Source organism: Chroicocephalus ridibundus, unplaced genomic scaffold (genome assembly GCF_963924245.1).
Source record: "Chroicocephalus ridibundus unplaced genomic scaffold, bChrRid1.1 SCAFFOLD_26, whole genome shotgun sequence".
Taxonomy (NCBI): domain Eukaryota; kingdom Metazoa; phylum Chordata; class Aves; order Charadriiformes; family Laridae; genus Chroicocephalus; species Chroicocephalus ridibundus.
The window spans coordinates 1,834,562-1,861,490 of NW_026961775.1; the positions used below are offsets into that span (position 1 = coordinate 1,834,562).

A 26,929-nucleotide genomic window follows, 5' to 3' on the forward strand; every position below is an offset into this window, starting at 1 on the left:
ACTAGTGTCATGGATGTCATGAGGCAGGTGGGAAGTGCCACTGTCACCATCTCAGAAACGCCAAGGGAAGGGCCAACAAGGAAACGGTGAAAAAGAGTTGGCTGTTTGTATGGGACAGGATAAGGATGATCCAAGGGAAGAACTTGAGAGTGGAAAAAGAGTGGAAAAGGGTAGGAACGCAAAAGAGAAACATCGAATTTGCTTGGTTGGGAGGGGCTTTTCAGATCACCTAGTCCAATCATCAACCTACCTCTGACAAAAATCATCACTAAACCATAGCTCTAAGCACTATGTCTGACCGTCTTTTAAATACCTCCACGGATGCTGCCTCAACCACTTCCCTGGGCAGCCTTTTCCAATGCTTAAAAACCCCCTCAGTGTAAAAACTTTTTCCTAATATCCTGCCTAAATGTCCCCTCACGCAACGTGAGGCCCTTTCCTCTTGTCCAATTCCCTCTTACTTGGGAGAAGAGACCGATCCCTACCTCTCTACGATCTCCTTTCTGGGAGTTGTAGAGAGTCAGAAGACTCCCCTCAGCCTTGTTTTCTCCGGCTAAACAATTCCATGTCCCTCAGCTGCTCCACATAAAATGATTGTCCAGATCCCTCACCAGCTCCGTTGCCCTTCTCTGGACCTGCTCCAGTACCTCAATGTCTTTTTTTGTGGTGAGGGGCCCAAAACTGGATACAGTACTCCAGGTGAGGCCTCACCAGTGCCGAGTACAGGGGGACGATCACTTCCCTACTCCTGCTCACCACACTGTTCCTGATACAGGCCAAAATTGCGTTGGCCTTCTTGGCCACCTGGGCACACTGCTGGCTCATATTCATCCGGCAGTCGACCAACACCCCCAGGTCCTTTCCTGCAGGGCAGCTCTCCAGCCACTCCTCCCCAGGCTTGTAACGCTGCATGGGGTTGGTGTGACCCAAGTGCAGGACCCGGCACTTGGCCTTGTTGAACCTCATACCATTGGCCTTGGACCAGCAATCCAGCCTCTGCAGTTCCCTCTGCAATGCGTTCCTACAAGCAAGCAGGTTGATACTCCAACCAAACTTGGTGTCATCTACAAACTTACTGAGGGTGCACTCGATCCCCTCGTCCAGATCATTGATAAAGATCTTAAAGTGAACTGGCCCCAATACCGAGCCCTGGGGAACAAGCATCAGGGTGACCATCTGCACACAAACATTAACAGCTGACCAAATGGAGCTTGAGTCCAGGGGCAGCTGGAGAAACGCTGGGATTTGGCCAACAGAAATGTCTTGAAGACTTTCAAGGAGAAGTGTCCAGTCCTGCATCCCGGGGAAGAATAACCCCAATGCAGCAGGACAGGCTGGGACCTGATGTGCTGAGCAGTGACCCTGCGGAGACGGGGCTGGGCACCCTGAGGGACGCCTCATGAGCCAGTGGTGCACGCTCACTATGAACAAGGCTGGCTGCCTACGGGGCTGCAGGAGGAGGAGCGTGTGCCCCCCAGGCAACTTGAGTCACCTTCCCCTTTGACTCAGCACTGCTGTGGTCCAACGCACACAGCTGTGTCCCAGTGTGCGGCTCCCCATTTTGGAGAAGTGGAGAGGACCTGGAGAGTGTCCAGAGGAGGTCTGCCAAGATGGCCTTTAGGGCGCAGTGCACGTGTGCTTGGTGGAGAGGCTGAGGGACCTGGGCTTCTCTGGCCCAGTGGCAGGGAGGCTCGGGGCACTATTGGAATAGCCTGAAACTGGGTGAAGGGTTGTTTGTGAGATGATGGATCTTTTCTTTGGTGGGAAACAGCAGAAGAAAGAAATAATGCAACAAAGGGCAGCTTGGGAGGTGGAGACTGGACACCAGGAGAAAGAAATGCCACTGCAAGGGCAGTGCTGTGCTGCAACAGATCACCCAGAGGGAGTCGGGATCAGCCCAAGGCGTTGTGTTTCAGGAACAGCCAAGGACGATGGAGAGAGATGAGTAAAGGCAGTGAGATGCTGAGGGGAGAGCAAGACGGGGAAGCAGGGGGGATGTCTGCAGCCTGCAGGGGAAGAGGAGCAGATGTGGGACACCGTAGCACAGCCTGTGGTGGAGACGATCAAGGGAGTTGGCAAGGCTGAAAGCCCCCAACAGTGCTTATGTCTTTCTCCTCTTGGCTGTGGCTGTTGTCTGTGCCACCAAGGCTACCAGAAGACACCTTATCCTTACAGCACTAGGGCCTTAGCGCCTCCTCTTCCCCACCCGGGAGCCGTCATTCTGTCTTTCTGCCCTTGGCATTGCACGTCCTCCCATCACAATGCCCCAGGAAGAGCCCTGAGCTGTGCTTGTGGGGCAGGACCTCCCTTCCCAGGGGCTGGAGGCCAGAGCTTGGCCCTTTGCCTTCCTCTCACACATTCAGCATTAGCCAGCATCAGAGACACATCTCCATTGCCTTTGCCTACCTGCCCTCACTGCCTCCAGTTTTACAACGAACGAGCCCCCAGGAGCCTTTGGCAGTAATGGTCCTCAGTGGGACCCATTAACGCTCCAAGAAACTTTGGAGTTTGCTGCTGACGTTGACTTCTGGAGAGGTTTCATCAGCCTCCCCTGTGTCTGAGCTTCATGGGCTCAGCACCAAAACCACCAGAGAGGTCAATAAAATGCCTTGGGCTGGTGCTGCTCAGTACAGAAATGGGGGTTGGCCGGGCAGCAGGAATCCATGTTCGCTGCTCGGGATGGGCATCGGGGGGTAAGCAATTGTACTGCATCACTCCTGGTTTCCTATATTCTTTTACAATGATTGATATTTTCTTTCCCGTTACTGGTCTATCAAACTGTCTCTATCTCAACCCATGAGATTTTTATTCCTTTTTCTCCCTCTTCTCCCTATCTCTCTGCAGGGGGTCGGGGGGCAGTGAGTCAAGAGCTGCGTGGTCTTTCCCACCCAACAAGGCTGAGGAGTGAGCTGGCTCTGCTCATGTCACTGCAGTTTGAGGACAACCAGGAGTTTCCTTGAGGTTTTCCTGCAGGAATATGCTGAGCAGCTCCTCTGCGTTACAAGTGGATCACAGATGAGGTAACTAGTGAATGGCAGAAGCTGTAACCCCTTTCCCCAATCCCCGCTGCTGTGCAGCAGGGATGACTCCTTGGGAGCCCACAAGCAGAGCTCTGCTCCTCACGGCACACTTGGCCAGCAACAATGAGAGCTCCAACAAGGGCAATGCAGAAAGCTCCCGCAAAAAAGGACACAGGCAAAGTGTGTTTCCGGGGCTTGGGTTTGGAAGGGCAGGCAATGGGAAGTGATTTGCTCAGAGCTGTCCTGACTTGTGAGTGTGCTTTCCTCCTTTGGCAGTACCTCGGGAACGAAGGGATGCGATGTCCAACGGCAGCTCCATCACCCACTTCCTCCTCCTGGCATTCGCAGACATGCGGGAGCTGCAGCTCTTGCACTTCTGCCTCTTCCTGGGCATCTACCTGGCTGCCCTCCTGGGCAATGGCCTCATCATCACTGCCATAGCCTGTGACCACCGCCTCCACACCCCCATGTACTTCTTCCTCCTCAACCTCGCCCTCCTCGACCTGGGCTGCATCTCCACCACTCTGCCCAAAGCCATGGCCAATTCCCTCTGGGACACCAGGGCCATCTCCTTCTCGGGATGTGCTGCCCAGGTCTTTCTGCTTGTCTTCTTGATTGGAGCAGAGTTTTATCTTCTGACAGTCATGGCCTACGACCGCTACGTTGCCATCTGCAAACCCCTGCACTATGGGTCCCTCCTGGGCAGCAGAGCTTGTGTCCACATGGCAGCAGCTGCCTGGGGCAGTGGCTTTCTCACTGCTCTGCTGCACACGGCCAATACATTTTCAATACCTCTCTGCCAAGGCAATGGCCTAGACCAGTTCTTCTGTGAAATCCCCCAGATCCTCAAGCTCTCCTGCTCAGACTCAGACTACCTCAGAGAGGTTGGCCTTCTTCTGTTTAGTGCCTTTATTTCTTTTGTGTGTTTTGTTTTCATTGTGGTGTCCTATGTTCAGATCTTCAGGGCTGTGCTGAGGATCCCCTCTGAGCAGGGACGGCACAAAGCCTTTTCCATGTGCCTCCCTCACCTGGCCGTGGTCTCCCTCTTTATCAGCACTGCCCTAGCTACTTACTTGAAGCCCCCCTCCCTCTCCTCCCCATGCCTGGATATGCTGCTCTCATTTCTGTACTCAGTGGTTCCTCCAGCAGTGAACCCCCTCATCTACAGCATGAGGAACCAGGAGCTCAGGGATGCCCTGAGGAAACTATTGCAATATACTCTATTTCAGCATCAATGAGGTAACTGTCTTTTCATATGACTCCAATTATATTCACAGAAAAAAGTAGGAAGACCTTTTGTTCAGAACATTCTTCCTTCCTCCCTTCTTCCCTCCCGCCCTTTCTTTCTTTCCTTCTTTCCTTCTTTCCTTCTTGTTTCTTTCTTTCCTTTTTTCTTTTTCTTCCTTCTTTTTTCATTTCAACCTTCCTTGCTTTCTGTCCTCTCTTTCTCTTTCACTGTTTCTCTTCTTCCTCTCTTGCTCTTATTTTAGGCTTGTGATAATATTTTTCCTAATCTCACTTCTTAAGCTTTCAGATGTTCTTTCTTTCCAATGACCTGATGTACATGAGAAGCCAGACTCCCTCTATACTTGAAAGAAAATAAAGGCAGCAGCAGAAAATCAAGCAGTGAATGAATGCTTTATTTTGCTTTGCTTACACACGCAGCTTTGGCTTTGCCTGGGCTGAGCTGGGAAGTGCTCGGGAGAGGAAAACACCAGTGCAGAGCTCAGCTTGTGAGTGTGAAGGCTGGGTGCACACAGCAGTGTTCTCACACAGCCAGGCCTTCTGGAGAGACAGGAAGGACCAGCAGAGCAGGACCTGCTCTGTGCCACGGTCCCTGGACACCCCGGGGAACCTGCCCCAGGGTAATCGTCACCAACCAGCCCCTCACAGCTGCAGCAGCAGCCACTCACCTCAGCTCAGAGAGCTGGTCTGTCCCTCCATGGAGGGACACAAAATGACTGCATCAGAAGTTTGTTCTTGCATTACAGACTTATGAATACACATTTCATGTGTGCGATGAGATGAATTTGAGGGAGCACAAGTGCCAGCAGCTACTCCTAGGAGTGTCCTGTTGTGGGAAACTCAGCTTATTGAGATCACTTCAGGTTTTGGGTAACACCCCCTGGGTAACCACCACTGGCATGTGCTTCCTTGTCCGTAGGTCACAGAGACATCGAATCATAGAATCACAAAATGGTTCAGGGTTGCCAGCGCACGTGTCCAGCTCATGTTCAGTTACTCCAACCCCAGCATCCTCAATCCCTTCGTCAACACACTCCATGAGTCTCCTGCACTGCTCACAGCTTCATGGGATGCTCCTCCAGCAGCTGCCAGGGTGACTGGAGTCCCCCAGTAGATCTCAGCCTCTGAGTGTGGTGCTTCCTGGAGGTGAAGTAAGAACGCTTCGTCAAAAGGCTCCTCTTGCTCGCGTGGCCTGTAGCAAACCCCAGCCGTGAGGATTCCAGCTGCACAAGGGTGCTCAGCTCCTCCTCTTTGTTCCCCAGGCTGCGTGCGTTGGTACAGAGGCACTTCAGCTGGGCCACTGACCATGACAACTTCTTTAGAGGAACACACCCCAAATCCTATGAAGCATTTCACAGCCGTTTCCCTGTGGGTTCCAAACACACCAGCAGCCCCTGGCCCTTCTCTCTTCCTAAAAACTCCATCCCTTTCCCGGTCAATCCAGTCTGACATGCAACTGGCCTCTTTTACACCATGTTCTGCCTCCCCCCTCTTGGTTCCTCCCTGCTCCCCCTTCCGCTGCATGTCCCTCAGGGCTTTGCACAGCTCTATTCATTCCCGCATCCCTCCCAGACCAGGCTCCCTCTGACTCACAACGTTCTCATTTCAAACGGCCACTTGATCTTCCTGGAGGTGCCACCTGGACTTTCTTGATGGCCCACCAATTCCTGGGACTGGCAAAAGCTCTTTCTTGCCATGGACTCCATGGTTCTTTTCTCAAGTTTGTGGCTCAGTGCACTCTGCTTCTGCTTTCCCCTTTTTTCTCCCCGTTTCCCCATTAACAAGGTCCCCGCGCAGATGACCTTGCTGGAATAAACACTCCCCCTCTCACACGCCTCCATCCCTCAGCGTGACTGACCACCTTTGGTTCCCATCGCTGCCTCCCTGAGCCTTTGCCCTCAGGTTTGGGGCCCTGCACCTTCTTCTTGATGGCCACGTGGCCTGACAGCTGCCCCGCCCACCAGCTTCCGGCGGAAGTCCCGCCCCCTCTCCTCTACCGGGCCTCTGCTCTCTTCTGATTGGCTGCCAGCACCGGCCACCCCGGCTGGATGGACCTGGAAGTGCGTCGGACCCGGAAGGCCCTTCCCCTCCATGCACGGGGGCCGCCATTGTGGTTTGTCCGCCATTTTATGCCGAGATGCCGCCATTCCCTGGCAGGGAGCTGCCATTTGGTTAAAGATCACACAGCGCCGTGATTGGCTAACGGCCATTTCCTGACACCGTCACACCCGCGTGTTCTCAGGCAGCCCCTGGGATGGGCCGCCTGCCTCGTTTGGATATAAAAATAGAATATTTATAGACAATATAATCATATATTGTATATATCTATGAAAGGAAGTGTATAATTCTACTAATGAATTTTTTTTTTTAATAATGCACCCATTATTTTTATATATGTACTTATGTATATGTGTATAGATTTCTACATGGGTAAACATTAATAAACATATAGAAATTAAATTAATAATCTTTGTTTCTAAAGTTTGCATAACTGTAAATTTGAAATGGAGCTATAGTTTTGAATTGAATAATCCCTTCTTCAATAAGATTTAGTGTAGTGAAGAATTAGAGTTTAAATGTGAACGGAAGCAGAAGGAAAAGGCCGGGTGGGGGTCCCCCACTTTACCAGGCTGCAGAACAAGCCCTGACAGGGTGGGCTGGGAGGAATTCAAGAGGGCGGAGGGGTGCCCGAAAGGTGGTGGGGCACGGGCACGCTGGAACATGCCCAGGGGCTACGGCCCCCTTCTAGGAGGGGTGAGCAAGTGACGGAGAGGGGGGTCAGTACTGGCTTGGGTCCCCCCAAAAGACGAGCACGCAGCAAATAGGTTGGTATGTGCTTGTGAGGAGCTGCTGCCTGAGTAGCCAACAGGCCAAGAGGAGGCTTCTGGTCTGTGCAGGAGCTTGTGAGGAGTCGTATCTCAGAGGTGAGCAGACAGCAAGCAGGGGGAGATGTGGGGGTCAGGTCTCTGGTGCCTGAGTAGCTGATAGAGCAGGAGCAAGGCCAGGGCTCCTGTAGGGGCTGGTGAGGTCCCTGGTGCTGGTGTAGCTGATAGGAGACACGTGGCTCGGGCTTGTCCTTGGGATGTCACTCTTGGCTGAGTAGCTGATAAGGCAGGCGCAGGTGCACAGCTCGTGTAGGTGCCTGTGAGGTCACTGCAGCCTGAATCCCTCACCGGCAAGTACATGGCAAACGGGCAGATACGCTCCTGTGAGGTCCCGCTCAGCTGACAGGCCATGAGCTGACCCACGGCTCGTGTAGGTTTGGTGAGATCCTTCATGTCTGGACACCTGACAGGCCAGGAGCATGCCCACGCCCTGCATCTGTGCTTATGAGGTCACTCATGCCTGAGTAGCCAGTGGGCCAGGAACAGGCCTAGGGATTGTGTAGGTGCCTGGAGGTCACTGGTGCCTGCGCAGACGACAGGCCAGGAGCTGTCACCTGGCTTGTGGATGTCTCTGCAATGTCACTGGTGCCTGAGGAGCCCAGGAGAAACATGTCTTGTGTTGGGTATTTTGAGGTCCCAGGTGCCTGAGAAGCTGGTAGGCCAGGACTAAGCCCCCATCTTGTGTAGGTGTTTGCAAGGTCACCTGTGACCCCTCAGCTGACAGGCCAGGAAGAGGCCCATGGGTTGTGTAGGAGCTGGTGAAGTCACTGCTGCCCGCGTACCTGGTAGGGCAGGAGCAGGAACATGGGGGGTGTCACGGGTGCCTGAGTAGATGATGCCATTAAAATAGTATTTGGCCCCCACCCCAATATGGGGTTTTTGGAAGAACCATCGTCAGCAGAAGCCCGGACACAGCACACACACGTGTGACAGCGGGACTCCTGAGCACGCAGCAGCAGCAGGAGGGTGCGAGGTCACGATCACCGTAACCCCTGCGCACACAGGGGTGGCAGCAGGAGGGACAGGAGCTCCTTCTGCAGGTTCTTCTGCTCCTCCTTGACGTGCTCCTCCTGCACCTTCAGGAACTCCAGCTCCTGCTGCAGCTTTGGGAAGGTGCCTGGGAAGGTCATGGAACAGATCCTCCTCAGTGCCATTGCACGGCACATGCAGGAGAACAGGGTGATCAGGCCCAGTCAGCATGGGTTTGTGAAGGGCAGGTCATGCCTATCAAACCTAATATCCTTCTATGATAAGGTGACCCACTTAGTGGATGAGGGAAAAGCTGTGGATGTTGTCTACCTGGATGTTTGCAAAGCTTTTGACACCGTTTCCCACAGCATTCTCCTGGAGAAACTGGCTGCTCATGGCCTGGACAGGTGTACTCTTCGCTGGGTAAAAAACTGGGTGGACGGCCGTGCCCAGAGAGTGGTGGTAAATGGAGTTAAATGCAGTTGGTGTCCAGTCACAAGTGGTGTCCCCCAGGGCTCGGTGCTGGGGCCGGTTCTCTTTAATATCTTTATCAATGATCTGGATGAGGGGATCGAATGCACCCTCAGTAAGTTCGCAGATGACACTAAACTGGGCGGGCGTGTTGATCTGCTTGAGGGTAGGTTGGCTCTGCAGAGGGATCTGGACAGGCTGGACCGATGGGCTGAGACCAATGGTATGAGGTTCAACAAGGCCAAGTGCCGGGTCCTGCACTTGGGACACAACAACCCCATGCAGCGCTACAGGATTGGGGCAGAGTGGCTTCAAAGCAGCTCGACAGAAAAGGACTTGGGAGTGTTGGTTGACAGCCGGCTGAATATGAGCCAGCAGTGTGCCCAGGTGGCCAAGAAGGCCAACAGCATCCTAGCCTGTATCAGGAATAGTGTGGTGAGCCGGACTAGGGAAGTGATCATCCCCCTGTACTCGGCACTGGTGAGGCCCCACCTCGAGTACTGCCTTCAGTTTTGGGCCCCTCGCTACAAGAGGGACATTGAGGTGTTGGAGCGTGTCCAGAGAAGGGCTACAAAGCTGGTGAGAGGTCTGGAGGACAAACCTTATGAGGAACGACTGAGGGAGCTGGGGTTGTTTAGCCTGGAGAAGAGGAGGCTGAGGGGAGACCTCATCACCCTCTACAACTCCCTGAAAGGAGGTTGTAGAGAGATGGGGGCTGACCTCTTCTCCCTGGTGAGAAGTGATAGGACGAGGGGAAACGGGTTCAAGTTACGTCAGGGGAGGTTTAGATTAGATATTAGGAAACATTTTTTCACTGAAAGGGTTATTAAACATTGGAATAGGCTGCCCAGGGAGGTGGTGGATTCACCATCTCTGGAGGTGTTTAAAAAAAGGGTAGATGTGGTACTTAGGGACATGGTTTAGAAGTGGCTCTTGTCAGGGTAGGCTAAAGGTTGGACTCGATGATCTTAAAGGTCCCTTCCAACCTCAACAATTCTATGATTCTATGATTCTCCTGCCAGAGCTGGAGGTCGGGGGGAGGTCCTACCTGCCCCCACCATCTGCCTGCACCCCCTCCTGCCCGCCGCCCGCCTGCCTGGACCCTATCCTGCCTGCACCCCCCTGTGCCCGCACCCACCTTGTGGCGGGTGTCAAGGTCCTCCAGGTCCTCGGGTTCGGGCACCAGGAAGGACAGAGACGGGGGAGGGCGTGGGGCGGCAGCTCCTCCTGGGGGGGCGTGGGGGGGCTGCACCCAGGGGTGGCGGCACCCGGCGGGAGGGTGGTGGTGGTGAAACCCAGATGAGAGAGGACACCTGGGCAAGGGGGGGCACCCGGACATTGCGGAGGACACCAGCCATGGGTTGGGGAGGGCACCCAGAGGTGGGGAGGGGGGGTGCCCAGAGTATGGGGGGGTGTCACCCTTGGGGGACACCCAGATACGAGGGGGGGACCCAGATTAGGCAGTGTGTGTCCCCATGGGGTGGGGAGCCAGAGGCGTGGGGAGTGTCACTCATGGGGGCACCCAGAGACTGGGGGGGGAGGGAGCATCACCCATGGAGGGGGGGAGCAGAGGTGGGAAGGGCACCCAGAGACTGGGGGGGCCCCACGGGAGGAGTCGCCCAGAGACTGGGGGGGCTGTCACCCATGGGGGGGCACCCAGAAACTGGAGGGGGACACCAGAGATGGGGAGGGGGTACCCAGAGACTCGGGGGGGCACACAGAGATGGGGGGAGGCACCCAGATATTCGGGGGGGCGCAGCCAGAAAGTGGGGGGGCACCCTCGGATGGGGGGGAGACCCAGAACCGTGGCGGGACCCGGAAGCGGGTGCGGGATCACGCGGACATGGCGGGGGGGGACCGAGCGATGAGCGCGACCCGGTAGCGGGGGCCGCCCACGGGCGGGTGGGGGCCGGGGGGTCCCGGGAGAGTCTCAGCGGTGTCCCGTCCCCCCCCCAGGGTGTCCCCAGGGTGTCCCCGGGCCAACCGACCTGCGCGACCTCCCGCGGCGACCCCAGCTCCGCCATGCTGCCGCGCGTCACAGGGCAACGCCCACCGCGGCCGGAAACCGCGCCCACTTCCGGCGCAGGGGATGATGGGAGATGGAGTACGGCCCTGTGCGGACCAGTGATCCCAGTACGGGCCAGTGATCCCAGTATGGACCAGCATAGAGCGATCCCAGTGCGGTCCCAGTGCTCCCAGTATGACTCCCTGTCTCCCCCCAGTGCTCGCAGTGCGGTCTCGGTGCTCCCAGTACGACTCCCTGACCACCTCCAGTGCTCCCAGTGCCGTCCCAGTGCTACCAGTATGACCCCCTGACTCCCACCAGTGCTCCCAGTGCGGTCCCAGTGCTCCCAGTATGATCCCAGTACTCCCAGTATGACTCCCTGAGTCCTCCCAGTGCGGTCCCAGTGCTCCCAGTATGACTCCCTGACTCCCCGCAGGGCTCCCAGTGTGGTCCCAGTTCTCCCAGTATGACTCCCTGACTCCCCGCAGGGCTCCCAGTGCGGTCCCAGTTCTCCCAGTATGATTCCCTGTCTACCCCCAGTGCTCCCAGTGCGGTCCCAGTGCTCACAGTATTACTCTCTGGTTCCCCCCAGTGCTCCCAGTACGACTCCCTGACTCCCCCCAGGGCTCCCAGTGCGGTCCCAGTTCTCCCAGTATGATTCCCTGTCTATCCCCAGTGCTCCCAGTGCGGTCCCAGTGCTCACAGTATTACTCTCTGGTTCCCCCCAGTGCTCCCAGTACGACTCCCTGACTCCCCCCAGTGCTCCCAGTGCTGTCCCAATTCTCCCAGTATGACTCCCTGAGTCCTCCCAGTGCTGTCCCAGTGCTCCCAGTATGACTCCCTCACTCCCCCCAGTGCTCCCAGTGCTCCCAGTATGACTCCCTCACTCCCCCCAGTGCTCCCAGTGCTCTCAGTATGACTCACTTACTGCCCCCCAGTGCTCCAATTCCGGTCCCAGTGCTCCCAGTATGACTCCCTGACTCCCCCCAGTGCTCCCAGTGTGGTCCCAGTGCTCCCAGTATGACTTCTTTACTCCCCCAGTGTTCCCAGCATAATCCCAGTGCTCCCAGTATGACTCCCTGACTCCCCCCAGTGCTCCCAGTATGGTCCCAGTGCCCCTAGTATGACTCTCTGTTTCCCCCCAGTGCTCCTTGTATGGTCCTAGTGCTCCCCGTATGACTCCCTGACTCCCCCCAGTGCTCCCAGTGCGGTCTCAGTGCCCCTAGTATGACTCTCTGGTTCCCCACAGTGCTCCCAGTATGGTTCCACTGCTCTCAGTATGACTCAGTGGTTGCCCCCAGCGCTCCCATTGCGGTCCCAGTGCTCCCAATATGACTCTCTGGTTCGCCCCAGTGCTCCCAGTGCGGTCCCAGTGCTCCCAGTAAGATTTCCTTACTCCCCCCAGTGCTCCCAGTGCTCTCCCAGTGCTCCCAGTACGACTCCCTCACTCCCCCAATGCCCCCAGAATGGTCCCTGTGCTCCTAGTTCTTCACCAGTGCGACCAGTTCCTCTCGATCGGGTGCAGTGGGGAAGGGGCGTGGCTGTGAGGGAAGGGGTCGTGGCCATGCATTAAAGGGGTGTGGCCATGAGGGGCAGGGCTATTGGTGGAGGGGCTCCACCATCCCCTCTGTGGCTACCACTGGCCCCCCCTTAGCCACCACTGCCTCTCCAGGGGCTCCACCGACTTGCACATGGCTACCACATACCACCCCGTGGCCACCACCAACTCCCCCGTGGCCACCACCAACCCCCCCGTGGCCACCACCAACCCCCCCATGGCCACCACTGACCTCCCCATGACCACCACGCCACCCCTTCCATGGCCACCAGTGCCCCTTCCATGGCCACCACCAACCGCCCTGTAGCCACCACCAACTCCCCCATGGCCACTGTTGCCCCCTCCATGGCCACCGTTGCCCTCTCCATGGCCACCACCAACTCCCTCATGGCCAGCACTGCCTTCCCCGTGGCCACCACTGCCCCCTTCATGGACACTACTGCCTTGCTGGCGGCTCCACGGACCCTCCATGGCCACCACCGACCCACCCATGGACACCACCGACTGCCCCGTGGCCACCACTGACTTCCCTGTGGACACTACTTACTCCCCCACGGCCACCAGTGACCTCTCCATGGCCACCACCAACCATCCCGTAGCCACCACCAACTACCCCATGGCCACTGTTGCCCCCTCCATGGCCACCACCAACCCCCCAGTAGCCACCGCTGACCTCTCCATGGCCACCACTGCCTGTCCAGCAGCTACACCGACCCCCCATGGCCACAACCACCTTGCTGGGGGCTCCACTGACTTCCCCATGGCCACCACTGACCCCCATGACCACCACCGGATGGTGGGTGGGCCACCAAACCCTGCCAGGAGGCCAGCCAGCCGCTTCCCCTCCTCACCGGGGCTATGTCCATGCTACCACCTCCTCTCGGCCACTCCCACCCCGCTTGCGGCCCTTCTGCTTTCACTTTTCATTTCCTTTCCGAGAAATAATGACAAAAATAAGAAAGGAAGTGGTGCCGGGGGGTGGGGGCTGGGCGAGCGCAGAGCGAGGAAGCCCACCGTGAGGAAAACCTCAGCGAGGAAGATCAGAGTGAAGTAGCCCCTGGGCCGGCCACCTCCTGCCCGGTAAGTGGCACCTTCTGGCTCTCACTGCCCCCCCACCCCCACCCCGCTGCTGCTGCTGCTGCTGCTCTCCAAATCCGGCTTTCTTAGCCCAAAAGGGCCCTGAATCGCTGCTTCTCAGCCCAAAACCTCCTTAAATCAATGCTTCTGAGCCCAAAAGCTCCTCAAATTGCTCTTTCTCAGCCCCAAAGCTCCCTAAATCCCTGTTTCTCAGCCCAAAAGCTCCCTAAATCGCTGTTTTGGAGCTCCAAAGCTCCCTACATAGCTGTTTCTCAGCCCAAAAGTTCCCTAAATTGCTTTCTCTTAGCCCAAAAGCTTTGTAAATTGGTGTTTCTCAGCCCAAAACCTCCACAGCTGCTCTTTCTGAGCCCCAAAGCTCCCTAAATTGGTGTTTCTCAGCTCCGAAAGCTCCCTAAATCGCTGCTTTGGAGCCCAAAGCTCCCTAAACTGCTGTTTCTGAGCCCAAAAGCTCCCTAAATTGGTGCTTCTGAGCCTCAAATCTGTGTTCCTGAGCCCAAAAGCTCTCTAAATGGCTGTTTCTTAGCCCAAGAGCTCCTTGAGTCACTGTTTCTGAGCTCCAAAGCTCCCCAACTTGCTGTTTCTGAGCCCCAAATACCCCTACATCATTTTTTCTGAGCCGAAAATGTTCCTAAATCAGTGTTTCTCAGCCCAAAAGCTCCATAAATCACTCTCTCTGAGCCCAAAACGATCACTACATTGACATTTCTGAGCCCTGAAGCTCCCTAAATCGCTGGTTCTTGGCCCAAAAGGTCCCTAAATTGCTGTTTCTCAGCCCAAAACCTCCCTAAATCCCTGTTTCTGAGCCCAAAAGCTGCCTACATCATCCCCCCCATCCCCCCCCCAGGTCCCACCTGCCACCATGGACCCTTCCCAGGAACCTGGTGTTGACTTCGCCTCCCCCCGGGGGGACGAGGGGGGACCCCAGGCAGGGGACGACGGTGACGTTGTCCCACCTGTGATGTCACCCCGGGTCCCCCCCGCCATTCCCATGGTGGGACACCAGGATGCAGGTGCCACCCCGGAGGATGTGACGGGCCACCACGCATCCCACCTCAACGATGACACCTGGGGGTTTCTCTGCGACGAACCAGGTAGGGATCCTCATGGGAATCCGGGAAAATCTGTGTAAGTCTGTGTAAATCTGGGAAAATTGAGGAAAATCCACTCTCACATTCTTCTTCATTCTTTTGTAGAGCCAGCAGATCTGCTGGCAGGAGATGAAGCTTCCGGGCAGGATCAGGCCCCTGAAGCCCTCAGCAGACATGAGGTGGGCGTGGCCAGCTCCTCCAGAACTCGTAATTTGGGGTTTTTTTTTAATTTTTGGGAGCAAAAATGTCCAATTTTGGGGTCTGAGCAACTTCTTGTTTCCGGCCTGGCTGCCGACTGGCTTCGCTTCCCACTCCGGGTTTTGTCTGGATTCATTGTTATGCAAAAATGAAAGGGAATGCAACTTGTAGGTCGAGAGAAAAAAATGAAGTGAAAAGTGAGAGAAATTCAAGAAAACAAAATGACGTGGCAGAAATCACTGCACCAGGTCCTCAGTTAAAAAAAACAAACAACCTAAATCCCCCCCAGATTCCTCATATTTTTACATTCTTGTTGTAGAGAACGAGGGGAGGTGGAGCAGATCGTTGGCCAAGTTGGAGTCCTCCACCTGGTCCTCCAATGGGGAGGTCAATTTTAAAAAAGAGGGCCCAATTTCAGCCAAAAGTTGGGGTTATTAAGCCAAGCATGTATATGAATGTGAGTTTTGGGACCTGCTGGGGAATCTTTGGGTTGGTCAGGCATCTCTGAGGGCTTGGCCTTGCCAAAGCGGTCACACATTGGCCAGGTTCTGGGCTTGAAGGAGTCGTAGCCCCAGCCACGGCCACGGTGTGCTCTGAGGTGGCTCCAATGTTCCTCCCAAAGCTCTTGTGATGAGCAGGGACTCCGTTCTTCTCCTTCCCAGGCCCCCGCAGTCCCATCAGGAGATGAGATTGAGCTCCAGCAGATCCCAGATCACCACCACACCTCGGTGGAGATGGAGAACTACCAGAATGCCGGTGTCCATCCAAAGGGAGCATTGGGAATGCGAGAGCAACTCCGGAGTCCAGTGAGTCCACGGTGGCTTTTGAAGCTCATGGCCAAAGTTCTTGGAGGACAAGGGTTGAGTTGTCCATGCCAGGACAGCATCATTGGCCTGGATTTTGGAGCTCAATGTTCTACAAGTGCTACAGGCAGAAGAAGCCCCTGCCCGGCTCTTTGTCTCCCCAGTCTTTTGAGCTCTCAGCTTTTGAACTTCATTTTTTTTGTTGTTCCTTCAACTCTTCCCATTTTTCTTTTCTCCAGGGGAAGGTCCCAGGTCACGTCAGGAGAGCGGAGATGACAACGCAGGGGAACCTCAACCGCCCAGGTACCACTGAGGGTGTTTCCTTAGTTACGTCCTGTTCTCTTGAGGACAAACTAGGTGCCGAGTTGTGTCGGGAGCGGCCCTGGGTGATAAGAGCTGGTTGGGAGGTGGAAGCTCTTGGTGACACCGCACCCAAAAGCCTCCTGGGCTTCTCTTGGGAGCTGTTGAGGGAAGAGGATGGGGAAGAAGATGTAATGAGCCACCCTCACCCTGCCAGCCTCTCTGCCCATCCCTGTCCTCTACAGGGCTGTGCCCGAGTGCTGGTGGAGATTAGGAGGACGGTGAAGACCTCACTCCTAGAGTGGCTTGGAGTTCTTCTTCCAAGAAGACCATGCCCAAGCTGCGAGGAGCCCCACTCTCCCTGGCACACCCCAGTTTCTACCTTTCCTTGGCTTGCCACCTTCTTTGGAGGTGTTAATCGATGCTTTCTCCTCACTTGCAGATATCCAGGAGATCAGAGAAGGCCCAGGACCTTCCAGCAGGTTTGTTGCAGAGAGGGATGTCATCACTGAAGGTTTTGAGGTTGGATCTGGACTGCTAGAGGTCCAGCAGCTCCCCAGGGGAAGGAGGAGATACAGCTTGGGCATCATTAGGTCCCTTTTCCCCTCAAATCCCACCTGTTGGTCAGTGTAGGGGGACACCCACGGTGTCTTTCCACATCCTCTTCCTGCAGAGGAAGACCTCAGAGTAACCAAGCGTTCTTCAACAGGGCAGGAGGTGACGACGCAGGGGACGCGCAACCTCCAAGAATGCCAACCAGGAGCCAGCTGAAGTGGACGTGAGTGGTGGGGCAGGTGAAGACGGGGAAGGGGGATGGTGGTGGGAGGACGCGGTGGAGACCCACCACCTCTTTTCCAACAGCTGCGAGCCCAACCCTTATCTCTTTGGTGGACATCACCCCCCACAAGACATGATGACCCTGGAGTTTGTTGCTGTGCTGGCAGAACATTCCAAACTCGATGAACGATCCAAGATCTGCGTTGTCTTCTACAAACAGCCCGGCCACTGCGAAGAATTCGCCAACATGGAGAAAAGGTGAAAAAAAAAAAAAAAAATGGTTGAATTTCCAATGAGGAGGTGCTTCCACCATGGTTCTCCTGCAGGAGATCCAGCTCTGGGCTGAAGGACCTTGCTTGCAGGTTCCTACAGAGGGTGGAGGTGAACTCCCAAATGGAGATGGAGGTGCCATTTTTGTTGGGGCCAGGAACTTTCAGCCCCGTGCGAGAATCTGACCTGGGCTGGTTGATTTAATTAGTCCGCTGGCTGATGAACCAGGCTGTGGGTTTCTCTCTGACCTTTCAAAGACCAACAATGTCTTGTTGGATGGGCCAAAACTTGAATGTTGGCTTGACCACTGACCATCAAAACTTGACCGTTGGCCATCAAGGTCAACCCCAAGCCAACAAGCTCCTTCTCTTCCTCTTCCAGAGAGAAAGTGATCGTGGGCAGCGCCAGGATCCCCCTTTCTCGCCTGCAACAAGGCCTCATCTTTTATAAATACGCCCTCATTAACACCTACAGCCAAGAGAGAGAGTGTGAATTAGAGCACATTTCTCTGGAGAACTCCGACATCCCGGAGACCTTCAAGTACAGAAACACTCAATTCTATCGTGTGGTGAATGTACCCAAAACGGAGATCAAAGCGGACGGTAAGCGTTCTTATTTACCCCGAAGTCATGACCAGACGCAATAGTGATGGCCATCATTGATGAGGTCCCCTCTCAGTCTTCTCTTCTCCAGGCTAAGCAGACCCAGGTCTCTCAGCCTTTCCTCATAAGAGCTGTGCTAGTCCCTTGATCATCTTTGTAGTTCTCTGCTGGACTCTCTACAGTAGTTCCCTGTCCTTCTTGAACTGGATGGCCCAGAACTGGACACGCTACTCAGGATGTGGCCTCACCAGGGCAGAGTAGAGGGGGAGGATGACCTCCCTCAACCTGCTGGCCATGCTCTTTTTGATGCATCCCAGCAAACCATTGGTCTTCTTGGCCGCAAGGGCACATTTCTGCCTCATGGTCAACTTGTTGTCCCCCAGGACTCCCAGGTCCTTCTCTGCAGAGCTGCTTTCCAGCAGGTCAACCCCCAACCTGTAACAGTGCATGGGGTTATTCCTCCCCAGGTGTAGGACCCTTTTTTGAATTTCATGAGGTTCTTCTCTTCCCACCTCTCTAGCTTGTCCAGGTCTTGCTGAATGGTGGAACAACCTTCTGCTGTGTCACTGACTTTCGTTCCCAAACTCTTCCTTTTTCCCCCCGCCGTAGGAACGTGGACCTTCTTTGAACAGGTTGAATGCAGTTTCCCCAACAGCAGCAGCAACACCTGGAAAACCTTGTCCCACCCATTTTCCGGGAAGAAGGTGCCCAGGTGCAAGATGCAGATGGAGTACCTGGAATGCAATTTCTTTGGTTCCGCCACCTCCTGGAATTCCGTGGACGATATAGAGAGAAAACTGGACAGGTACAAGGAGAGCACCAACATCTCTGTTGGGGATGCCGAGAAAGGAGAATACTTTCAGATACCCTGTACTTCGGATGTGGAAGCGGTAAGCATCCACCAAAACCTCTTGAGCTGGCAAAATGATGTCCCTCATTTTGGGCGATGGCTTCTTGGGGTGAAGCTGAGAGCGTTCCCATGCCCAGTGTATTTAGAACCTACGACCTTCCTGGATGGAAGTGTGGAACCAGGAATAAATAAGTTCTCCCTAGGGAGGTGCCCCACAAGGTGCCCCATGGCAGCAGCATCTTCCACCTCCCTGGACCAGGCTGTTCTTGGAGAAAATACACCTCTTGTCCAGGCCGGTGAAAGACCTTCTCCTTGTTCTTGTTGTCCAGGTGGGAGACAATATCAGAGCCTTCATAAAAGACATCATTGAGCGCCTGAAGACTGAGAAACGGAAACTTCTGAAGCTCCTGTTTGCCTTTCACATCTCGATTCGCTACAACATTTCCCTCAGCCAGAAGTCCATCGCCAAGGTTGAGAAGCACCTTGAGGACATCAAGTTCTTTGAAAAAAAATACAAAAAACTAAGAGGAAAAAGGTAATTTCTATTTGTCAACCTGCTTGCTCAGAGCAATGGCGCCTTTGGAGGTCCAAGGCTCAGCTCAGTTGTCCCCACATATCACTTTGGGTGCCATGTGCCACCCTGAGGGGTCTTTGAGGATGCATAAACCTGGGGTAGTGGCTTCCAGCCTGGTGGAGTCCATCTTGGGGACCCTGGGCACATCAAAGAGCATCCGTTATCTCTGATACCGATAGTCCCCTGGAGGTGTCTCAATCCGAGCTCTTTTCAGGCAGGATGGATCCTATCATCAGTTGTAGGAAAAGACTCCATCTCATGTTGGCACATATCTCCCACTGGCATCCCAGAGCTTGGTTATGTGAAGTTTGACTTTTTTGGACTTTTTTTTGCAGCAAATACTTCCTGACTCTGAAGAAAGTGTGTCTCATGAACACTGATGGCACCTTGTGGATCTGGCTGGTCCCGCTGCTCTACGCGATCAAGGAGACGGAGAAGGACCCCTTTGTCCCATGTGAACCTCCTCCAGAAGTCTTCAAAAAGCTGTGGAATGATGAAGACAAGCAAAGGTGGGTCTGAAAGGCCAAGATAGCATCAGGGTAACAAACTGTCCTGCTCTTCAAAACACTTTTCATTCCTTCTGTTTGGTGGCATCTCAAGGAGCTGCCCCTTCTCCTTGGCATGCTGTGTCCCCTGCCCTGGGGGGCGTGGGTGGTCCTCAGGGGCAGGATGTAACCAGGTGCCGTGTGGTCTCATCCAGAGAGCTGGATGGGAGAAGTTCTGAGGAGAGAATGGGTTGGAAGGGACCTTCAAAGATCATCCAGTCCAACCCCTCTGCCATGGGCAGGGACACTTTCCAGTAGATCATGTTACTCAAAGCCCCATCCAACCTGTCCTTGACCACTGCCATCGATGGGGAATATGTCCCTGTCCACAGCAGGGATGATCCTTGAAGGTCCTTCCCAACCCAAACCCAACCCAACCCATTCTATGATCTTCCAGTAGATCAGGTTGCTCAAAACCCTGTCCAACTTGACCTTGAACTCTTCCAAGGATGGGGAAAACATCCCTGTCCGTGGCAGGGAGGTTGGACTAGACGATCTTTGAAGGGGGATTGGACTAGGCAGTCTGTGAAGGCCACTTCCAACCCAACCCATTCTAGGATCTTCCACTAGATCACGTCCCTCAAAACCCCATCTGACCTGACCTTGAACACTTCCAATGATGAGGCACAGACAGCCTCTCTGGGCAGCCCATTCCAGTGTCTCACCACCCTCATCATGCAACTTTTCTTCCTGAAGTCTGATCCAAAACCTCCCTCTTTTAGTTTAAAACTGTTGCCCTGGCCCAGGTGCAGGACCTCGCACTTGGCCTTGTTAAACTTCATGAGGTTGGCTCGGCTTCACTCTTCCAGCCTGTCAAGGTCAAGCCAAACCCTGATTTTTGTCTTCATGACCTTAAAGCAGACGAATTTCCAAAAAAATCCTGCTTTGATGTGTAGAGTCACTCACTGACAAACACCAGCTCCTCCTTCCAGCCCCCAGCCACCCTGACTGTAGGTCACCACTGTGTCTACCAGTCATGGGGCCATCTCAAACACCACCAACATGCCTCCTGGTCCTTCAAAGTCCACCTGATGTTCTTGACCTGCTTTCCTAGGAAAGTCCTGAGGATGATAGACACTCACAAGACCTTGATTAAAAGATGTTCTCCACTGGCAAAGAAGGTGATGGAGATGGTGGCCATGAGGAACTTCACCAGGGACCCTTTGCCTGCCATTCGCCTTCCACCCCAGCTGCTCTTGCAGACCTTGTACGAGCGCATCCTGGACTTCAGTGCAGACTTGTCCCAAGTGCCTGTAAGGACAACTGACTGGTGGAAGACCTTCTGCTCTGCAGGGAGTGGTGGGGCTGTTTAAACGTGGGTTAGAAGGTGTCCTTGATTCCTACAGAGATTTTCAGCAGGACTGAAGGACTTAAGCGTAGAAATCCTGTTGACCAGAGAAAAAAAATCCCTTTAATCTTGCCAGCAAACTTCACACTTGAGTGTTTTAGTGGTGAAGCTCCTCAGGTGTGGGAGCAGAAGCCTTCTTACTTTTGTCCTTAATGTGTTTCTGTCCTCTTTTTCAGGAAGAGTCTTTGAACGTGGCTTTGGAAAGTGTCACCACTGGAATGGTCTCCTGGTTCAAAGACTTGTGAGTGGGGGCTTTGTGAGAGGACAGGTGTTGTGACACCTCTGGAAAAGGTCTGGGGAGAGGTGGATAGAGCCCTGGCTGAGCAGAAAAAGGGTGGATGCCACAATTTGCCCATTAATTTTTGATGTCTTTAACCCCACCGTGGCTGGAGAGCATGGAGACTCACAAGGGTGGTGTCCTATGTACCTGCCCAAGTCTCCCAGCTGCAGATGGTGGCTGTGGTCAGGTAGTGACTGGAAAAGCAACTGCAAGTGTTTGGTCCTTTCCCGCATCCATAGGTGCCCGTTGGGGTCTTCAAAGCAGCCACTGAAGACCACAAATGAGGACGAGATCTTGCAGTGCCTGAATTTCGTGTACGTCTTGCTGAAGCGTTTCTTGGTGGAACCAACGAAATCAGTGTCATTCAGCTCCATGATGATAATGCTGCAGCTACTGGGGATGTTTGTGAGCAAAGAGGATTTGCTCCAAGCCAACAAGGTGAGAACTAGCTCTGTGGCTTCTGCCACGAGGGCTTGGCCTCCTGTTTGTAGGCTAGGAGAGCCCAGAGCTTCTGGCTCACTCTTTTCTTCGGTTTCTCAAGGAATTCCAGCAGTTTACTTCACCGGGAATGTTTCAAGATTTTTCACGTTTCACCATGCCATGGCTCGAGAGATGCTTTCACAAGGCACCCACAGAGAAGAAATCCTTCCTGAAGAAAGTTGAGGTGAGTGATGAGACCCAGAGACCAATGTGAGCCACCACCCTTGGGTGATCTGGGTGTTCCTCAAGCTCAGCTGGTGGGTTTGACTCTTCCTCTGTTAGATGTGGCAGCAGCTGCTTTCAGTTGAGATCCTCTGCACAGAGTGGACCAAGGAGTGGCGGAGCTTGATCTGCAACATGTTTGAGAATTGGCTGAAGAAAGTGAGTCATGGAGACCCTCCAGTTGGTGGGGGATGATGCTCCTGGTCTTTGCCACCCTGGGTTTTGCCTCAGTCACCATTTTGGTGTTGGAACTCGAGCAGACTGGTAAGGAACCAGAAAGCAGCTGCCTCTTCAGCTTTTCCTTGCCGTAGGTTAATGACAAACACCTCATGGACTTCTGTGAGGCTTTCCTGATGATGGAGAAGAACTACCATGCAGAGCTGGAGAGCTGCTTTACAAATTACATCATCCAGTGGATCAGAGCCCTTGATAAAAGCAAGGTAGGAGAGCCACCACCCCTCCTTGGGTTGCTGGAGGTTTCTATGTCCCGCTTTGCCAACTCTTCTAATGCTGTTGGAGCAGCAGGGATCCCTCTAAAAAGTCTCTTCCAACCTAGTTGATTTTATGATTCATCCTCCTGACATCCCCTGCCTTACATATTCCCCCTCTGGAGGCACCTCATTAGCTGTCTGCAGAGATAACTAAGCAGCAGCACTTCAACCATTGACTGGGGAAAACAAAAACGCAACTTAAGAGCAAATTTTCTGCAGCCCTTGTTGGCCCCCACTCTGTGCCATCATAACTTTTTTATAAGCCCAATCCCGGCACCCAGAACGGGACCCATCCAACCCATCCCTGGAGGTGTTCAAGGCCAGGTTGGACTGGGCTTTGAGCAACCTGTCTAGTGGGAGGTGTCCATGCCCAGGGCATGGGGGGTTGGGACTGGGTGATCTTTAAGATCCCTTCCAACCCAAACTATTCTGTGATTCTGAGATTTAAATTGGTGTGGGTGAATTTTGTGCTCACAGGTTTTGCTGAGCAACTGCTTCCCGGCAACGTGTGTCTCTGCTCAGGAAACTCCAAGGAGGAGTGAAAACCTCCTGGGTTGGGGAAGTTCTGTGATGCAGGGAAGGGTTTTTTGGAAACAGTCATGAGTGCACAAAGCCCCTAAAGAGGAGAAATTTCTCATCCTTCTAGGAATCCATTCTAAAATCCAGGATACATGTGTTCCTCAAGATGAGCAAACCATCTGCAGTGACAGTGCTTTCCGTTCTTGTGGAGAAAATGTGTTGGGAGGTGAATAGGCTGGGAAGCATCAAAACCTTTGATGAGAGCACTGGCCCCGTTCTTGCAAACCTGCTCAGCACTCCCGTGGTCTGCGATCTCATTTCTGCTGTCCGTGAGTATCCCCTGAGGGCTTTTCTTGGGAGAAGCTCTAGAGTTGTAAGTGAAGATAGATGGGAAGACCAGGTCTTTTCACAGGGACCTTCCGATCTTGTTGACAACAAAAAATGAGATGGGGGGGGGGGGAAGCATAATCTTCCATGCTAGAAAAAATGGAGATTCATTCCAGGAATAGAGAAACGTCTTGATTTCTTTATCCCATTGCAATGCTGCTTCATTGCATGTTCAACAAAGTTGTTGAGTTGTTGAGAGGAAGGACATTATGGATCCAGAGCATGTCCAGAGCAAAGACGGTTAAGCGTTAGGACAAGAGTGAGGTGGTGGCATCACCGCGCTTGGAGGGTTTCCATGGTTAGACAAAGCCAGTATTGGCCCTTCTTTGATTGGGAGATGGTTTTGCATCCAACTGTTTCTCGTTGTGGTTCAGAATGTGTCGCTATTTCTTGAAGTGAGGAGACGAAGAGCAGGTTTGTGCTGTGAGTTTTGTAAAAGGACTGGAAAGTGCATTTCTGTACAACTCTCCATCATTAAGTTTGTTTTTTTAGGGAAGCCTAAAACTCCAATAGTTTAAAATACGACAGGAAAGGCGTTACAGCTTGATCAAGTGGATTTATTTAAGAACAAATAAAAGTAGGAAATGATGACTTCTGATCTCTGGAACATATTTAGTGAAAATTAGATACTTTCTGTCTGCATATGCTTGCTCTATTTCTTGGGTTAATTTCTCGGCCCTTCACCCCCTTCCAGCTTCAGATTTGGATGTATCTCTTGCAGGCTTCATTTTTATCATCAATTCATCAAACTTTTAGAAAGCTTCCTATTTGGGGGTATTCCTAAAGAATAATGGGAGGTGAATTCTAGCAAACAGTGTAGTACGAGCTAGCTGGGTTGGGTCTTTAGGTTTGGGGGTTTTTAATAGGAAAGGAAATTTGAAGTTTAATTTCAGATGATACAAAAATCTGAAAGCGAAAATAATGATTTGGAATTTTTAAACTTTTGAAAAGTGTTTTATATTTTCCTTCTCGATTCTTCTCATTGGTATAGTCAACAATTCTTTTACTTCTTATTTTTTCCTGCTCTCATTTTTAAAAATTACCAGATTTCTAACTTTTCCAGAGGTGGATGTTTTTCCCTGCTACAACTTCCTGGCACCATTAAAAAGACCCTGGGCTTGGTGTCTCCACAGCTGCCCTTCCCATAGTAGCTGCTGGCTGTGGTGGGATTGTCCCTTCACCTCCCCTTGGCCAGAACAAAGCCACCCAGCACCCTCTCCTGTCACCCAGGCCCTCTTGAAAGCCCTCCACATCCACCCGAACTGGCTGCCCAACCTCAGGTGCAATCTCCTAGGAGGCCCATGGTTTCCTAGGTGGCCCCCATGGTTTCCTAGGTGGCCTGTGGTTTCCTACGTGGTCCCCACAGTTTGTTTCAGGCATAGGGAGATACCTGGAATTCCCAAAGGAAATCTGGGATTTCACCAAGGTGCTGGTTTTGATGGTTGAGCTAGAAGGCAACCAGACATCTGTCCTGCACACTGGTGGGTTGATGGAGCCCTGCAAACTGGAAGCTGCTGGCTCTTCCTGAGGGTCTGGCTTCAAAAGAAATAGAGGAGAGAAATTGCTGTCTGTCTTTCACCAAACTTCATTTATTTTACAGAAGAATCGAAGCGCAAGTTTCCAGTTCAGCTCAGTGACAGTGCGCAAGACCTCCTTTCCCAGGTGTACAAGCTCTCCAGCTTCGTGGGACACTGCGTTCTCTCTGGAGATGTTCCCTGCAGTATCCTCTCTAACATCTTAGAGTATGGGGAGCAGTTTAAGAAGATCCTGTGCATCTGTGGTAAGTTTGGGGTTTCGGAGTTTCACGTTTTCATAGTTATGTGGCCAACAGGAGATAAATCTACTGGATAAAATGCAAAAAAACCCTGAAAATTATCCGCAATGGGAGTCCAAAAAACAAAAGCAAAAATGCAATAGTTGGTCACCGAGGGGATTTTAAGCAATTTCAGAAGCAGGAAGGGGTGAAAACGCTGGGATATTATTTTAATGCAGTTAAAGTTTTGGGGTGTTTGTGGAATTTATTTCAAGGATCGCGGTGGTGCAGCTTCCTGGTTACAGGCCTTGCCTTCAGGCCCATGGCAAACTCCATCTCCATTTGATTCAAACCCAGAGGAAAAGGGGGCAAGTCCTCCAAACTGTGTTCCGAGAATACGCTTTATCGATATTTTTGGCACTTTTGGAGGCAGATCCTCCAAATTCTGCTCCAAGAATAAACTTTATTGATATTTTTGGTGTTTTGCGGGGCAAGTCCTCCAAATTCCGCTCCGAGAATAGACTTTATTGATATTTCTGGTGGTTTTGGCAACACGGCATTGGGAAAAGGTTGCAGGCTTTCTGCAAACTGAAACACACTTTTTTTTTTTTTTTTTGATGGCAGAAGTTCTGTTCCTTTCAGCTCTTCTCTTTCTAAGAGGTTCTCCTTCATGTCTGGGTCTTTTTTTTTTCCAGATTCCTCTTTCTCCCAGTGTATAACAAAAGTGCTGGAGGTCAGGAAGCAGGAGTTTGAGCAACTGGAAGAGCTGAAGAAGCAAAGGTGCTCCTTTCTCCGCCTGTGCCGTGCCATAGAGGACATGATAAAAGGTACCGGTTGGGTTAATGGAGCTCCTTCTGTGGCTGCTGAGTGGGGAGATGTCTCCTAAAATACAGAGTCTCACAGTGGGTGGGAGAAAAACACGATGAGGGAACCTGTTGACATCAGGTGGAGAGACAAGCGATGTGATTTCCTTCTTGTTCCCACCTGGTTTTTAGTGGATAGAAGTACCGTGGAGAAAAGCATCATGGACAACGAGAGTTTTAAAGATCAGATGTCAGTGAAGAAGTTCTCCATCGATGGCATGAGTCAAATGGAACCGCATGTCCTCGACATTTATAGCAACATGATGCAAAAACTTGACATCGTGGAGAAAAGCCAATGTTTCCGTAGGCTGTGGAAGATGAGAGCAGAGCAAACCAAAGCCACCACACCTGAAGATCACATTTTCTCCATAGAAGATGTTCAAGAAAAAATTTATAAGCCAGCCATTGCTGACCTTCAGAAAACCTACCTGTCCCTCAAAGACTTCTCCATCACCCTCGGCACTGTGGAGAGCTCGTTCAAGAACCTGCTGGGAAAGAAGGATCAGCTCCTGGAGGAGTTTAAAATCCTGGAGGACAGTGAAGGGCCAAGGAATGGAAAAGCTGGCTGGATGGCAGATGCGGTGGAGAGGATTGAAAACTACCTGACCCTCTCAAAAGTGGTCAACACTGCCAAGATGATCGATGATCTGCAGCAGATGCTTCGGCTGGAGGGCGATTTCCGGATTCTCAGCGACCTGACGAAATACGTACGTAGGAGACACATGGCCATCTGTATTGGTTGAAAATCCAGGTAGACAGGTCCATGTGGTAGTTTATAATGAAGTCCTATGAGGTGTGATTCCTTCCCCTTCAATTAAACTTGAGGGATCAGCTGAAGGAATTCCAGTTGCCTCTTCCTACTCATCCTGGAGGCCCATGGGGACGAATTTAAGAGCAGACTTAAGAGCAGTTTGAGGCCAAGATCTCATCTTACCCAGGGAGGAGGAGGCAGAACTGAGCTTCTTCTCTTCCCAACAGACACATACTGATTTTTATTATTTTTTTTTTCCAGGAAGAGCAGGAATTCAAGAATAAGCGCCTCGATTTTATGACCCAAGACTTGATGAAGGTGAAAAACAGTTTGAGTGAAATTCCCCAGGGAGTCTTGGACTTTTTGAGGGTACTTCTGGACTGTGCAAGGAAAGGTTTTACCTCCTGGATCAAGACCATAATAAAAGGTGGGCTGGAAGGAAGGAAGTCATCAGATATAGCAGCAGAGGGAGACCACTTAGTCTGCCCCATGTCCAGCACAGCGTTACATGAACAAGAGGAGAGAAACTCCTCAACTTTTTCTCTTATTTGTCTTTTTTCATTATTTCCCACCCTCA

The 26,929-nt window shown here is 52.7% G+C and overlaps 2 protein-coding genes across 8 annotated transcripts in view; one reads left to right on the plus strand and one right to left on the minus strand.

The window, feature by feature from the left end:
• Positions 1 to 11,180, minus strand: part of LOC134509672 (dystonin-like) — a 28,834-nt gene extending 17,654 nt beyond the window's left edge. Inside the window, exon 1 of the mRNA XM_063322252.1 lies at positions 10,579 to 11,180. Coding sequence (XP_063178322.1) covers positions 10,579 to 10,614 — 36 coding nt within the window. The 5' untranslated portion in view covers positions 10,615 to 11,180. The remainder of the gene's footprint in view (positions 1 to 10,578) is intronic.
• Positions 11,181 to 13,101: 1,921 nt separating this feature from the next.
• LOC134509689 (E3 ubiquitin-protein ligase rnf213-alpha-like) overlaps positions 13,102 to 26,929 on the plus strand; it is a 43,581-nt gene continuing 29,753 nt past the window's right edge. For all 7 annotated transcript variants that reach the window (XM_063322277.1, XM_063322279.1, XM_063322278.1 and 4 more), the window contains exons 1-23: positions 13,102 to 13,233; positions 14,096 to 14,342; positions 14,445 to 14,518; positions 15,200 to 15,343; positions 15,580 to 15,643; positions 16,083 to 16,122; positions 16,350 to 16,418; positions 16,502 to 16,675; positions 17,069 to 17,289; positions 17,899 to 18,179; positions 18,469 to 18,674; positions 19,049 to 19,222; positions 20,313 to 20,511; positions 20,783 to 20,847; positions 21,126 to 21,324; positions 21,428 to 21,550; positions 21,649 to 21,747; positions 21,900 to 22,028; positions 22,726 to 22,927; positions 24,586 to 24,765; positions 25,434 to 25,565; positions 25,734 to 26,308; positions 26,614 to 26,779. In XM_063322277.1, coding sequence (XP_063178347.1) covers positions 14,111 to 14,342; positions 14,445 to 14,518; positions 15,200 to 15,343; positions 15,580 to 15,643; positions 16,083 to 16,122; positions 16,350 to 16,418; positions 16,502 to 16,675; positions 17,069 to 17,289; positions 17,899 to 18,179; positions 18,469 to 18,674; positions 19,049 to 19,222; positions 20,313 to 20,511; positions 20,783 to 20,847; positions 21,126 to 21,324; positions 21,428 to 21,550; positions 21,649 to 21,747; positions 21,900 to 22,028; positions 22,726 to 22,927; positions 24,586 to 24,765; positions 25,434 to 25,565; positions 25,734 to 26,308; positions 26,614 to 26,779 — 3,748 coding nt within the window. In that variant the 5' untranslated portion in view covers positions 13,102 to 13,233; positions 14,096 to 14,110. The remainder of the gene's footprint in view (positions 13,234 to 14,095; positions 14,343 to 14,444; positions 14,519 to 15,199; positions 15,344 to 15,579; positions 15,644 to 16,082; positions 16,123 to 16,349; positions 16,419 to 16,501; positions 16,676 to 17,068; positions 17,290 to 17,898; positions 18,180 to 18,468; positions 18,675 to 19,048; positions 19,223 to 20,312; positions 20,512 to 20,782; positions 20,848 to 21,125; positions 21,325 to 21,427; positions 21,551 to 21,648; positions 21,748 to 21,899; positions 22,029 to 22,725; positions 22,928 to 24,585; positions 24,766 to 25,433; positions 25,566 to 25,733; positions 26,309 to 26,613; positions 26,780 to 26,929) is intronic.